Source organism: Mercenaria mercenaria, chromosome 17, assembly GCF_021730395.1.
Source record: "Mercenaria mercenaria strain notata chromosome 17, MADL_Memer_1, whole genome shotgun sequence".
NCBI classification, from domain to species: domain Eukaryota; kingdom Metazoa; phylum Mollusca; class Bivalvia; order Venerida; family Veneridae; genus Mercenaria; species Mercenaria mercenaria.
In genome coordinates, this window is record NC_069377.1 from 16,656,982 (window position 1) to 16,673,764 (window position 16,783).

At 34.0% G+C, this 16,783-nt stretch overlaps 1 protein-coding gene across 2 annotated transcripts in view; it reads left to right on the forward strand.

Moving 5' to 3' along the window:
* The window catches only part of LOC123536970 (uncharacterized), a 46,013-nt gene extending 29,648 nt beyond the window's left edge, over positions 1–16,365 (forward strand). Inside the window, exons 6-11 of one of the 2 annotated variants that reach the window (XM_045320496.2) lie at positions 4,757–4,869; positions 10,694–10,810; positions 11,145–11,349; positions 12,485–12,600; positions 12,892–13,234; positions 15,788–16,365. In XM_045320496.2, the coding sequence (XP_045176431.2) occupies positions 4,757–4,869; positions 10,694–10,810; positions 11,145–11,349; positions 12,485–12,600; positions 12,892–13,234; positions 15,788–15,918 (1,025 nt within the window). In that variant the 3' untranslated portion in view covers positions 15,919–16,365. The remainder of the gene's footprint in view (positions 1–4,756; positions 4,870–10,693; positions 10,811–11,144; positions 11,350–12,484; positions 12,601–12,891; positions 13,235–15,787) is intronic. The other variant, XM_045320497.2, reaches the window with a different exon arrangement.
* Positions 16,366–16,783: the final 418 nt, after the last annotated feature.

Sequence of the window (16,783 nt, forward strand, 5' to 3'; positions counted from 1 at the left end):
GCTAATATACTTGCTATATCTGTACTTACTAAAACAGCATGTAAAGATCAACTTCCACGAGATAATACTGTATTTACAACAATCTCTTCTTGTAACATTTTAAAAGTGTATGGCAGTCATCCTGTGTTTAGCCATACAGTAAAAATAATCCATCGACTAAATAAAGTAGTCCATATGACTACATATAGTCCATTTGACTATACAAAGAAGTCCATCTGACTATACAAAGTAGTCCATCTGACTACACTGTAGTCCATTTGACTACATCAATACGGACATAATATCTGAGTAACATAGACTTAGTAGCCCATTTGACTCCATGCAGCCCAGTTGACTACATAAATGTAGACAGCTGTCAAGTACAATCATTTTTTGTTGTCCATTTGACAACTTGCGGTGTATTTGACTACAGATTATTTGTCTGTAACCATTATTTATATAGTGCAACAGAATATAAGAAAATAAAGACAATGTGTCTGGATTTTATAATTCTAGTAGACCATTTAACTACATTTAAACTAATCGGCCACAAACGTATAAACAAATACAGAAATCTGTTTACACTTTATAATTTCATTAGTCCAGTTACTTACATTTAGTCTTTTACTACAAACGGGCAGAAAATTTGTGATATACAAGATCTGCCATGTTCATAAGCCTGCAGAAAGTCTTGTTTATCTAACTGAAATGGTTCTATCATATATGACAGGCTAATATACTTGCTATATCTGTACTTACTAAAACAGCATGTAAAGATCAACTTCCACGAGATAATACTGTATTTACAACAATCTCTTCTTGTAACATTTTAAAAGTGTATGGCAGTCATCCTGTGTTTAGCCATACAGTAAAAATAATCCATCGACTAAATAAAGTAGTCCATATGACTACATATAGTCCATTTGACTATACAAAGAAGTCCATCTGACTATACAAAGTAGTCCATCTGACTACACTGTAGTCCATTTGACTACATCAATACGGACAAAATATCTGAGTAACATAGACTTAGTAACCTATTTGACTCCATGCAGCCCATTTGATTACATAAATGTAGACAGTTGTCAAAAACGATCATATTTTGTTGCCCATTTGACAACTTGCGGTGTATTTGACTGCAGATTACTTGTCTGTAACCATTATTTATATAGTGGAACAGAATATAAACAAATACAGACAATGTGTCTAGATTTTATAATTCTAGTAGACCATTTAACTACATTTAAACTATATAAACACATACAGACAATGTTTTAGACTTTATAATTCTATTAGTCCATTTAACTACATTTAGTCTTTTACCACAAATGGACAGAAAATTTGTGATATACAAGATATGCCATGTTCATAAACCTGCAGGAAGTCTTGTTTATCTGACTGAAATGGACCCCATATGGGTTTGGTTCTATCATATATGACGGCTAATATACTTACTATGTCTATACTTACTGTTATATGATAATATAGATACAACTGTGCCACCAATTAGAATACAGTATCTTCCAGTACATGTGTGAATTACATATCTGCAATGCACTTCAAAATCATTTCTCTCACATTGTGGAAAAATTTCAAATCCCAGGTTGTTGAAATGAACACGTACCATCTATCTGTAAAATGTTAGCATTAGAATGTTTCATTCCTTTCAAATTCCAGTACGTTAAGTATTCCAAGTTCTTGCTTAAACACCCTGTTTGCTTTTCTCAGTAATAAAATCATTGTATATGTACGCTGGGATGTGGCGGGTGTGTTGCCTTAGAATAAATTGGCAAATAAAGATATGTTTCGGATTGTAGCAACGTAAGAAAAGTTTAGCAATTGAAACATTTCGTAATGCTGTGGTCTCTGCATTTAATGCAGTAGAGCCTGGTAATCAATATCGTTACTACCAATGAACATGACACCATAGTCAGGATGATGCTTCACTAATCAATCTTGAAAGAACAGGACATGGTTCGAGTTTGTTAAACAACCGCCACTAATTCCACAGAACTTCACGTCAATTGCCGAATCAATATTAAGTAAATCATATCTTTGCAGTTTATAAATATACGCCAGAAATTGAGCTCTATGAGAATCTCCCATGAACAGCAAAGACATCTCTAGCACCAAGTAAACTATATTACTGGGTCGAAAATGACCGAGTGCGAATAAAGAAAATTAAAACCATACAAATACGATTGTCCAGTGTTGTACACTACGGCGATGTCTGCAGCATAACATTACATTGTGTTGGACATCAAATTGTAGTAAAACATCAGAACTGTACGTGCTAGAACCTCTTCTATTGACAATCTTGAAGTTGTTGATAATTTGCGCGTAAGCTTTTCGTGCTCCGCAATTGAATAATATTAAAACCCGTACCGTCCCGTACTTGCATAAATATATTTATTTTTCAATAAATCTGTATTTATTTCTTGTATTTGAAGCCAGTGTGAAGCATTTGCTCACATTTGTTCAGTCTGTCAGATGGCCTATTCGGAAAGAAAAAGGAACTGCAATTAAGGGACACATGTACTTGCATGAATCTTAGTTTTGTCGAAATATCTTTTAACTTTGTACTCGTATATTCTATTTCATTCTATGCTATTTTATGAAATACTGAGATTTTAGTGAAAATAAATTTAATAGATTCAAAGTGAATGATATTAAATATATTTTTCAGTATTTCAGTTGGGACTACATTAAACATCCGTTGTAATAATAACAACAACATAAATACGAGTAGCTTCGAGTGCATCAATAAAAATCATACTGAAAGCAAGTTTTCCTTAGTTTTCTGCATCCGCCTCGCCACTATGCGTCTAAAGGAACGAAAATAATATGATTTGGACTTACCAGTAGCTGTATCCAATAATATATTAAAATGTCTGTTCTGTAAGTCTTCTTGCACTAAATTTGAAGATTTTCGGGCAAGTTCATGTACAACCCAACAAAAACTGTCATTGAACTAATAAATCACAACAGTATATTCTCAGGCGTGTAAACAAACAACCCATTTTCTCATTCAGTGCACATGCAGCATTCATTTACTCCAGCTGTCCGATTTCAACTATACTTTCAGTGAAACATTATCTGATTATTGTTTGTTTGTTTGTTTTGGGTTTAACGCCGTTTTTCAACAGTATTTCAGTCATGTAACGGCGGGCAGTTAACCTAACTAGTGTTCCTGGATTCTGTACCAGTACAAACCTGTTCTCCGCAAGTAACTGCCAACTTCCCCACATGAGTCAGAGGTGGAGGACTAATGATTTCAGACACAATGTCGTTTATCAAATAGTCACGGAGAACATGCGCCCCGCCCGAGGATCGAACTCGCAACCCCTAGATCCGTAGACCGACGCTCTTACCTACTGAGCTAAGCGGGCGGGTCTATCTGATTATCATAATCCGCCATACCCTTGTAATTTTTAACACAAAGAAAGTTTCCTTGTACACATTTAAATATAAAAACATAATCACTTTATCCTAGCCATGAATTAAAATAAATCCTTTCTAAAATGTCACAAAATTTATCTCCTCCCGCCGCCACTCATGATAATACTAATGCTTATTCCGTACATCAGTGTACATGTGTAAACACAATTAATAGCATCACGAAAATCCCGGGCTAACGAAAGTCCAATATCACGAAGGCGAGAAACCCGAGAAAAACGCAATCGTGCATTATGAGAAAAACGTGCGTAAAATTGTCATGAGGATCTACAGGGTATTTCATAATCATATAGCAACTTTTATTAAATGCATTAATGTGAATAAAAACCGAATTAATTCAAGAATATTTTACGTCAATGGTTTATACGTAATTTTTTATAGGTTATGTCATAAAAACAATGTTTTAAGTAAGATATAAGCCTCAAACGATCCAATATGTAAAATACTGGACGGTCCGAAGCGCTAACGCGCTTCGGACAGTCCAGTATTTTACATATTGGATCGTTTTCGTCTTATATCCTATACATAACATGTACAGTGGCAGTTTCTTTCTGATCTGGTGCCAGTGTTCGTTTAATTTCAACTTTGTTAAGCTCATTATGCAAGTGATCACGTGACCAAAAATTGAACATATAAGGAAAGGTGGTACATACTGTCCAAGTCAAATAGGACTTTTTATTAGAATTTTAAATTTTAATCTGTTTATCTGGTGGTTGGCAAAACAAATGTTTTTACTCTGTTTGCATATGGAATCAGAATTTTTAATTTTTAATAACTTTTTTGCTCATAGATGGATTTTCAAAATTCAAAAAGATTTGAAATACTAACAATTTTCATATTTTTGTATTCAAATATCTTTTTTCAATGAATAACCGTTTTAAATGACACATTATTTTAAAAGCGGCGTAGTGATGTTCAAAACTTTTAGAAAAAACAGTGTAAGTTAAGCGTTCATAATTAATCAATTTCATTTCGAAATAACAATTAAAAGTAATCAATAAATTGCTTGTTTTATAACCTTTCCGTTGATCAAAAAATTATTGATGTAATTTGTGTTTTAAGAAAGTTTAGACCGTTAGAAAAACATCACTGTTTACAAATAAACATGGACGATCGGCTTCTGCCCACCCGAGCACTGTTTTATCAGTTCCAAAAATAGAAAATACATCGGATTTGTATACAAACACGATCTCTCCTATCGATAGAAAATTTACAAATAGGGGTTTCGTGTAAAAACATTTGGGCCGTTTATGGCGTTAGTTTTTATAAATTGTAAAGGTATTTTGAATATATCTGTAATAATTTGGTTTATCTCTTCAAGTAGGAGACAGCGCCAGTAAAAGGAGTACTGTTGAAAAAATTGTAGATTTGTTGTTGAAAAGGAGATTGGAAGAGGACAAATCTATCATCCTTAATCTAAATAAACAATCAAAGGTAGGAACTTGTCAATTTTTTCCGGAAGATAAATTTGAATGACGACTTGCGTCAATACACCAGTTTATCATATATCAAATAATTTTGCCATTAATATCGTACAATTTCTTTCAATGGCAGGTGAGCAATTTTAAATAATAATGCATGTCTATATATTTCATGTATCCTCTTTTTTTAAATATTGATTCTTAATTACTACTGCCTGCCGAAAAGATGCCATAATGATACATTGATATATTAATGCAAATTTAAGCTACTACAGGCAGACATCTCTAATTGTATGTCGAATTATGATGTCGAAGGATATTGCTAGACAATGTGGTCGTAAATGAACAGAACTTTGACACTATCGTATCGATGTACATATTTGATTTTATACAGGTCCAACCACTGCATAATAGTTATTATTGCAAAAGTCGTGTTACATAAATATGTATGAAAATGACATACTTCGTCAAAAAGCGATATATATAAACATAGCATACACCAACAGATCAGGTAGCGATCAAGTTATGCCTCATTTACTGAAATATGCATAAAATACAGATGATGGTATGTTACAGTTAAAATGAAGACCGTTTTATAGGGGTATCACTTTGTAAGTTTCATTATTAGGTTTATGAGAATCAACAGAAAAGTAAAAACAAAAAATGGTCATTTTTAGCGTTATGCTGGAGCAAAATAAAATTCAGTATTTTGTAAAGAAGGAAATATACTTATAACAATACAAAAATAATAAAAGATGTAGTAGAAATGGCACTGAAAAGCTCAAAACTCTTTTCGAAATCATGATTGGCTATACATTGTATAATATAAAAGTTGTAGTGTATGTTTTTATCTTTTTTGGGGTTGTGTTACTTTTGATTGTCAACGAAAAATAAATGGTCATTTAATTACTGTAGTGTGTATGTACAGATGTAATTGTAGACTCTTGTCAATGTCGAATTAAGAATTTCTGTGAATATGTTGAATACTTGCAGTGTTGAAAAATGACCATTTTTGTAGTGTCCCTAGCCCCTATTTCTAACTTAAGCATAAACACACATTTAATATAACATGATCACATGTTTATCATCTGCTGTTTCATATCCACATGGTATGCAATATCACAAAGTTTTCACAAAAAAAGTATTGTAATTTAAAAAGTACGGGCCAATATTTGCTGCCCGTAGCCTTGTACCGTCCATAGCCCATTGAAATGATTCACTTTAAAACCGATTTTCTTCTCTGAATAAACTGCTGTCCATAAACTGCATTTATCTTATTAATTATGATAATGTATATGAATAATAGAACCACTTTAAATTCATATCTAGGGTCATTTGAAAATACTTCCGGATAATGTTCAAAAACTAGAAGATGAAAATAATGAACTGACATGATCTCACAATTAGTTTTTTTTCTGTTTAATATCTATAAGGATAATAATGTATCAGAAGTTTTTCTCAGAAATGATATGGACTAACATTTGCTGTCCATAGCCCTGAAGTGTCCGCAGCCCTGTAGTGTCCATAGCCCTGTAGTGTTCGTAGCCCTTGAAAATGACCCCTTTCGAAACATTTTTTTTCTCATCCAAATTATCTGCAGTATAAAAATTGTTGTCATTTTCAATTCACCTGAACTTTGTTCGAGTCAGCTATTAGTACAGGTGGAATGTCCGTCGTCCGTTGTCCTGTGTCATCAGTTTTTCTTAAACAGCTTCTCCGAAAGTACTTGTCAGAATTACCACAAATCTGTTCTATTACATCCCGGCATACTAGTAATCTTCTCTCAGGTTCTTTAAATGGTTCCGCTTGGTCCCTTTTAGGGGCCGTTAAAACTAAAAATAGAAATGCCTTTAAATGACTTCTTTTCAAGAACCGCTCGATTGGTCTTCATCAAACTTGGTCTGTATAATTATTATAAGGACCTCTCCCAACTCAAATGGGAATGCTTAGCTCCTTCTTGTAGTCGCTAGAGCTTAAAATAGGAAAACACTTTCAACAACTTCTTTCATGAACCGCTTGATGGATCTTCATCAAACTTGATCTGTAGTATCATTATAAGGTCTTCTCCAAAGTTTGTTCCAGTGGGGGCGCTTGGCCACTTTTATGGTCTGCTAGAGCTTAAAATAGGAAAAAAAACCTTTAAACGTCTTCTCCTTATTAACTGCTTGATGGATCTTCATCAAACTTGGTCTGTATCATCGGGTCTCCTTCTAAATTTGTTGAAATGGGGCGGTTGGGATCTTTTTAATGCCACTTAAGCTAATCATTGAAAAACCTGTAAACACTTTGGCGAAGTTATTCGTTATGTTTGCAAAAAATGATCAAAAGTACGGGAAACATGGCGTCGATTTCTTCGATCAACCCGTTTTGGAGGATTTGCCAGCAAGGTAAATCAGTTTTGCCTTCACTTTGTTTCATATGTTAACGTTCCATCAAAGTCAGTCCAATTAATTGCTCTTTCCATTCATGTGCATATATATTCTATCTTCGTTTGTAATGATGCTCTAACCAATGAAAAGAAAGAGACCAAAAACGCATTTTAACGGCGAATAGAAATTTCAGTTTCCATTTTTTTTTCAATAATCAGCTAATCTATCTGCGCACACCGTGAAGGTCGATCAGATCAAAAAGGCGGAAGTTTCGACGTAATGTAAACAAAGCAGAGCAAGAGGGCTATTGCGCCGGATTTTTCGTACTTCCTATCATTTTTATATGTCCAAGGAAACACCGTACTACCTATCATTTTCTTATTACGTCGAAACTTTCGCCTTTTTTGACTTGATCCATGTGATCGGCCTTTACGATCACAGGCAAAAGGTGTGTGGTCTAAACACAACCCCCGCCCGTCCCCTAAGCCCACCCTGGTACAAAAACTGTACAATCTTATAAAATCACTTGTGTATACCATATAGTTACACGAAATGATAAGTACTGTAAGAAAAAATCATATCCTGTATGCATGAGTACTAAAATAGTACGTACATTTTGAATGCATAAATAAGGATACGGATACTACAATATAATTTGTGTAAACTTCATATTTCTGAAAACCATTGCATATACCATTTGACATCAATAGTAACTGTAACATAGTCTGTATTGGTACGATGAATTATGAAGTAACTGGTCTATAAATATGTTAACCCAAAACCTCCAAATTTAGAAGTATATCCCTTCATTCAAGATGGTCGCCATTTTCAAAATGGTCGCCTAAAATAAAAACAAAATTAACATACACAGATTGGATAAAGTTATCCAGATGTATTTGACATTAGCTGAAAATGTGTTAGACATATCAAATTATAAAAAGAATAAGCAGGTTTATTGTTCCACATCACTTTCTTATCAAGATGGCTGCTACTTTTAGCTTGACTATAACAAGAATATTGAGTGCTATCCTGCTCGCCTCCGTGTCCTCACTCTGGTTCAAGTTCCAGTACTCTTTCATTTTATCTCTGTTATTACTTGATGGATTTGTTTCAAACCTAAAGTAGTTATTCCTCATCATCGCCCACATAATATACAAGGGCCACAACTTTCACATCAATATTTCATGAATTATGCCCCCTTTTACCTTAGAATTTCGATTTAATATTTTGGTGCACTTTCACTCTATATCTGTTATTACTATACGTAAATACATTCAAAGTTATTATAATTGTTTCACATCATCACCAACATCATATGACACAAGGTCCATAACTCTGGTACCAACATTTTATGAATTATGCCCCTTCTTCGTTAGAATTTCAGGTTAAAGTTGTGATGCACTTTTGCTTTATGATTATCTCTGTTATTTCTAAATAGATGTGATTCAAACTTAAAATAGCTATTACACATGCTCAGATGTGATACCTGGTGCATTTCTTTTTCAGAAATATTCCATGAATTATGTCCCTTTTATACTAAGCTATCTCTACTCTATCTCTGTTATTATTAAATACTTTTGACTCCAGGGTCTAGTGAAGAATTCCTGAAAGTTCCATGCTTGTATCATCATTTGCATTTTTGTCGAGCCCGCTTGTGGTGAGCTCGAAATAGTCGCCACTTCTGGTGTATGTTCGTGCGTCCGATTTTGTCCGGATCATAACTTTGACATGCATGGACCAATCTTGTTTATATTTGGCATGAATGTTTACCTCAATGAGAAAGCGTGTCATGCGCAAACCCCGTGTTCCTATCTCAAAGATCAAGGTCACAGTTGGAGGTCAATGGTCAAATTGAAGTTTGTCCGGAGCATTTCTTCATGCATGGTGGGATTTTGATGTAACTTGGAATGAATGTTCACCATTATGAGACGGAGTGTCATGCGCAAGAATCAGGTCCAAGGCCAAAGTCACACTTGACATGTAGCTGGCGGGCTCAACATTCTGCCTGTGGGCATACTTGTTTTCCCCTAGCTAATTTCCGCCCCACTAATGTTTTTTTCGAACCCGAATTGTATTCTTACATAGAATGATCAGAGAAAAGATATTTCACAATCTGGCATACATGATAATGAATTTCATCTTAGACGGCAGAATGTTTGGAATATTTAACAAAAAAATATTAATTACAGTACATCATTTAAGACCAAATTTATACTAAACTTACTGAAACTGAAGCTTTCTAGAATCAAAATCTAAGATATGTTCAGCAGATACTATAAAATATGAGTAGTGTCCGTAGTCCCGCATGAAAGCAAAGTGCAGTAAATGCCATTGATTTCTTGACCATTTTGAACCATATGTTTGAAAGGTGGTATATATTATGCTAAAGTGATGCTTTTTATGAATTTACTTGAATCCATATTAAAACAGTCCCCATCTCTTAGGCGGGTCTTTATGATATTGCAGTGCTTTTATTTTGTCAAAAACATTTTCTATAACTGTTCGTTCGATTGTATTAAAATTCATATAGATTTTCTATCAAAAAAGCGTTACATTCTGTCACATAGAGCAAATTGTTAAAATAAGAGATGTAGTGTCCCTGGGAAAAAAGATAAGCAATATTTCTTTGACCAGGAAGAGCAGCCTAATATGGTGTTGTTATATTTTCTGGTCCTTTTGGATCATGGAGTCCATTCAACATATGTGTAATAAAGTTTCGCTTAAGCCGGTGCTAGGGGGCATGAGAGGTGTTGCACATTTCATTACCTCTCATGAACAGACTCAATCAAACCGAGTCTGTTATCATTCTTCTTTCTTGCATTCTTTGCTTCCGAATGATCTTTTTACAGATTTTATTATTTACAATATGACGGCGGGACGTTAAATGAAGTAAACTAAACCTAAATCATTTTGTTTTCTATTTTTTAAAGTTCATTGGATATCGCGCACCACTTCATTCCACCTGATCTTGTCTCAGCCGTAAAACATGAAAGTCTCGGTTATTTTTAAATTGCTTTACTAGCAGAAATCAAACATTTGATTATTCATTCAAACGTTTACCTCTCTTACCTCATTATGCTAACTGATTTCCAGATTTTTCCTACCTCATAATATTAACTGATTTTCAGTTTTCTCTTATTTACTGATTTCCAGATTTTTCTTACCTCATTATGTTTACTGAATTCCAGATACATGTACCTCATTTTATTTACTGTTTTTCCAGATTTTTCTTACCTTGAAATATGTTGACTGATTTCCAGATTTCTCTAACCTCATTATATTTACTGATTTCCAGATTTTTGTTACATCATTATGTTTACTGATTTCCATATTTCTCTTACCTCATTATGTTCACTTATTTCCAGATTTCTCTCGCATCATTTATTTACTTATTTCCAGATTTCTCTTACCTCATTGTGTTTTCATACTTCCAGTATCTCTTACCTCATTATGCTTGTTTATTTCCAGATTTCAGAAATGAAACTGTTCATTATTCACCAACAGAGTTGCATACAACAGTTACAGGAACAAAATAAAGAGCTTAGGGCCATAATAGAAGGGCTAATGGGACCAGACGAGATTGAAGTAATACCCTAAAATGTTCCTGTCTATAAATATTGCTGCATTTATACATGTTTTTGAAAGACTGATACTTAGTTTCTAGGGCCTTTGTTAAAACTGCTTAGTTTTTAACGTTTAATGGTATTTTTTTCATCATATAACACCAAAACTTGACTAAGGTGCGGCGTCAACTAAAAATAACTCGACATTTTTTCTGAAAAACGCCAGTATAAGTAAATATGATATGCGACAGTAATGCAATGTGTCCATAGAGCACATGAAAACAAAGACTGAATGCTCTTTATGTGTAAAACACAGCCATCCATGCAATAACTACTGACTGCAAATCTTGTTTTAGGAAGAGAACCCGTGCGACTCCGACCAGTCTGGCACTCCAGCTAGTGTCAGCAGTCAGGAACAGTGTTTATTACGCCAAACGCTTGAAAAACAAGACAGCCCTTCCATCAGCCTTGTTTCCGATGTGTTGTATTGTGATAGAGGAGAATATTTGCCCGGAGGCAGCACAGATGGTGATGTAGCCACTGTACAAGCGTACGGCATAGGTAGTGTTAACAGATTAAGTAGCAATATTGCCTTTAGGATTATTTCAAGCAAACCACAGCAATACAATTCAACATCATGAAACATATCGGCAATAACTATGCTTTCAGAATGGCACAATTTGGAATTTTAATGCAATCAAAGATCTTTTTTTTTCTATATGCGAAACCTGCACATGTATCTCATGTAATTGCCGTCACAAAGTGACACTGTAGCGCCTCAAGTTTTACAATTACTGCATCATCCTTTTGCATTTTTTTCTTCTTTTTATTTACATATTGTTAAAAATCGGTCCAGTATAAAAAAAGCTGGATTTTTGCTTTGCATTTATATATAAAACCCTTCGGATGGGCCTAAATTTGTCAAGTTTTTTTTTGTACATGATTCCCCGCTTCTATGTATGCGCTCGTGGAAAACTTTAATATCCTTCTGAAATGTTTGTCAATACATGTCTGTTCTTATATCAAAGACCGACCACAACCTGATAATCCTAGTATTCTACAGCTATTATACAAGATGACAGGTTGACAATTTTGTCCCTCTCTGAATTAATGTGTTTTTACAACTTCAGCTGCAAACTTATTCAGTCAATCTCTATATAAAAGCTATAAAACAATTGTACTCTACAAACCAATTGTCAGTATACTGATATATATACACTGAATTCCAGAAAAGGATTGCATAAAGGGGCCATACATTCGGGCAGTTCAACGCCTTTAAAAAGTTATTATTTTCAAAGAAACGTTACACATATTAGTTTTGATGCATTTGCAATAATGTCCCAGTGTTGAAATATCACATAACTAGGTAGAGCGTAGTTTTTTTTATTTCTTTACAAAGGGCATTAATTACGGCAGAACATGTAATTGTTAGGTAGATTGTTGGTAAAGATGTTGTTCGTTTATCAAATATTTCTTTGTTTTGATGATGTACTCCTAAACCTTAATAAATCAAATGCTTAAAAATAGTTCTCCAGACAATGTGAAATTTGCAAACCGTTCCTCATGTTATAGGAACTATGCTTGTTCAAGTTTTTATCTTGTTTGAAAAATGGCAGGAAAATAGTATAATACATCTGAATAGTCTCAAAGTAGTTCTATGTTCTTCTATGTTACCAGTTAGTTAATCTTTCTGCAGGCAGAGATGCTGATGAAGTTAACACTAGTGAGGAGATTGTCTTTGATCCACTTTCCGTGAATTACGTGCGTGAACAATGCCAACTTGCCGAAGAAACTGAGAGACAAGCACATCTTGTAAGTAAAGCTTCGTAGCTGATAGCCATTTTCCAGCCTTTTTATAAAGTTGAAAAATAATGGTTGTTCAAAATTTAAGAAAATTGCTAATCATTGAGGAAACCATTTTGTGTTTATTTACACACTGCTGAATTGTCTTTTTAGCAATAGATAAATCATTACTTACTTGACTTATAATGTTACGTAGATCAGGGTATTATCTTTCTAGTGAGAAAATGCCCTGTCTGTAACTCATTTAAATGTCATATATATTATATTATCTTTTGAAACGATTATGTACTCGTTCTCTAGACTGTACAGAAAGACGAAAACGTACAGCCTGTTACTGACAGTTGCGATTGTGCGGAAAAAGACAAAGTTAAACAAGAACCAGGTGCAGAAAATGACAAGGTTGAACAAGAAGCAGGTGCAGAAAATGACAAGGTTGAAGAAGAAACAAGTACGGAAAATGACGAGGTTGAACAAGAAACTGGTGTGGAAAATGACAAGGTTGGACAAGAAACTGATGTGGAAAATGACAAGGTTGAACAAGAAACTGATGCGAAAAATGACGAGGTTGAACAAGAAACTGGTGCGGAAAATGACAAGGTTGAAAAAGAAGCAGGTGTGGAAAATGAGAAAGTTGAACAAGCAGGTGTGTAAAATGAGAAAGTTGACTCAGTTACTGAAAATGATAATGACGTTGGTGCCCTTAACCAACATGTTGAACTAAGCCTGATTTACATGGAGGGCATGCTTTCGTTTTTTACCAATCTGTTGGATTCTTTGTATCAGCGCTGTTTTTGTACCCCTTGAACAACGAAGTTGTAAGTGGATTTTCTGGTTCAGGTTGTCTGTCCGTCCGTCCGTCCGTAGACACAATCTTGTGCGCATCAACTCTCCTCATCCCCTTGACAAAATTGAATGAAACTTCACACGAGTGATCAGTAACAACAGTGGTTGTGCATGGTATATATATACAAATAATAGAATTACACACAAAGTATAGTACCAATAAAATTTGATTTGTAAGAGACTGCATACAAATTAAAAACATCCATACATATCAAGAATATTTTAAGAATCTAAAATTCTATTAAAATTTAATACAAGAGCTGTCCATAAGACAGCGCGCTCGCCTTTTCTTAGTACTTGACTCAGACAGCTTTGCCAGTGAAAACTTTATAAAAAGTCTAAGTTAAAAAGGGGCATAACTCTGTCAAAATTCAAATCAGAGTTATTGGGGTTGTTTCTCATAGTAAACAAACATTTCAAGTTTCAAGTCGAAAGCTTTGATACTAACGGAGATATTTGACTTCATCAAAAATTTTAACCAAAAATGTTTAAGTTAAAAAGGGGCATAACTCTGTCAAAATTCAAATCAGAGTTATGGGCATATATACCAGGAGAAATCGTGGTGTAGACTTTGACAGTATATAACTATTTTAAGTTTCAAGTCAATAGCTTTGATAGTTACACAGATATTGGATGTTATCAAAAACTTTAACTAAAAAGACAGTTAAAAGGGGCACAAATCAGAGTTATGGGGATTGTTTCTCCATGTGTACACCCTGATATTAAATAACTATTTTAAGTTTCAAGTCAAAAGCTTTGATAGCAACAGAGATATTCGACTTTATCAAAAACTTAATCAAAATCCTAAGTCAAAAAGGGGCATAACTCCATCAAAATTCAAATCTAAGTTGAGGATTGTTTCTCCTGGTGCTGGCTTTGATAGTAAATAACTATTTTAAGTTTCATATCTTTAGCTTTAATTGCAACAGAGAGATCAGACTATCAAAAACTATAACCAACGGCGACAACGACGCCGACGCTGGGGCAAGTGCAATAGCTCTACTTTTTCTTCTAAAAGTCAAGCTAACAATAGCTTGATGACCCTACAATTTGATCACAAATAAAAGTATCGGTATCGGTTTTTGAAAATTCCAAAAGGTTATCACACTATTTCGTGGACAAGAAACTTGGATACAACATATTACCATTTTCAAAGAACCCTTTTTTTAAACTTCATTTAATATATAGAAATGCTTTGACCAAAGTTTATGAAAAACAAATACAACTGAAACAATTTTGTAAATTTTCCAACAATGTTTTTCAACATTTTTCAAAGCAGTAGATCATAATTTTTATGTTTACCGGATACTAGTGTATTTCTTTTCTTTTTTGTTTTAAAAAAAATTAACATTATCACTTTTACACTATAAAATATAAAACAAACTATATTAGTGGTATAAACAATTTTTTATAAGTTATAAAATTTCTGAACAGGATTTGGTAGTATATTTAACAATATTTTCATTTGACAGAAGGAAGCATATTTTTTCAGTATCAGAATATCTGTTGAAACTTGGACATATACTAGTAGCTTTGTCAAAGAACACCTGGCGTACGTCATTATACAAATAACAATGTAAGAGAACACGTTTCTCATCTTCTACTTCTAGCTTACATATTGGGCAAACCCCTATCACTGATACCAAGTCTCTCATATCTTCCGGTTTCAATGCGAATTGGTGCAACACCAATTCTAAATTTCGTTAAAGCTGCGCTTTGACAATACGATAAAACCATGTTAACATATCTTTCCCTGTCAAAATCAGATTTAAAAATTTGATATAAACGCAACTTATTTTTACTTTTTCCATCTTTCCATAAAATACTGTGTACAGACTTTACCCAGTCATCTATGTAACAGTCCATGACAGAAGTTGTAAGATTTTGAATAAGCAATCGCAATAGTCAGCACTATTAGAAAATTTTAAATAAACTTTTATGGTATACGCTAGGTTCTTACAGAAAATGCTTTGCAGAGTTACGGGACTTTGTTTTTTTTTTGTTACTATACTATATACGTAGAGTCTGCATATGCAATCTTGTGCGCGCCTAATCTCCTGAACCCCTTGCACACAATTTAATGAAACTTAACACAAGTGATCAGTAGAAATATATATTTGATGCCTCTTAAATACTTCCGTAAGCCTAGCTCATAGGGTTGTCTAGGAATACGGAACTTCCTAGAATCGGCGGCTAGGATTACGGTACCTAGAGTCTGATGATTGCCAAAAATAAAATGAAGGAGAACTTTATTTCGTATTTTATATTTTACTGTTAGTCGCAGAAAAGTTTATTCAGTTGACCAGTCTGGTTGTACTAAGGTTGAAATTTTAATTACGTTTATTCTTAACAGTTGAACCAGCAACGGACAGGGCAGACGAGCACAATGCGGCGGGTGATGGTATTGACGTCATAAATGAAAAAACGATATCACCGGAAACAGACGACAAAAATTCTACTGAAAACAAAGAAGACGTCTTATAATGACCATGAATTAATGGCGGAAATGACATTACAAATCAAATGAGTGGTGACATTTCATATCATACAGAAAATAGTGCTAGGAATGGTACTATGGAGGAGTGATATGGAGGAGTGACTAATATTATGCTTCCATGTATTGTTATTGTCTTGGGGAGTTTAAAATTATTCTGGGAGATATTAATTGATATTTCTTGTCGCTTTTGTTTCTTGTCATTGTATTTTACTCCAACTGTTCTATATATATATATATACATAGTCAGACAACATTGCTTATGTGTAACATTGTTAATATATTCATGGCATGTATATTTAAACGTCGCATTTATTGGTTGTTATTTTGTAATACAACATGTTTTAGTCCGGAACGGTACAGTTCCAGTTGTTTTTTCGTTTTAAGTGTTAACATGTTTAATCCATATATAACTAATAAATCCTAGTTTAAACATATCTTGAAGAGAATGTACTTAACCATTGTGCTTTCTGTCGGTCCTTTGCTAAACTTCTGGCAGTCAGTTCTTTTTTTTTTGTAATACCAAAATTAATTTTGGCTCCAGTGTAAGGGTATAGACATTTGCTCTACGGGATATAGAGTGGTTTCTAAAATACCATGTACATGGTATAGACGACGATATGATTATTTACACAAAATGTTATTAACCCTTTGATTGCCGAGAACATTAACAATGTACTTCAAAATTGCAGCATTAATTTTTAGCTCGACTTTTCGAAGAAAAAGTAGAGCTATTGCACTCGCCTCGGCGTCGGCGTCGCCGTTGGTTGGAGTTTTAAGTCATATATCTCTGTTACTATCAAAACTTAATACTGTTATTCACTAACAAAGTCTACACCGGGAGGAACAATCCCC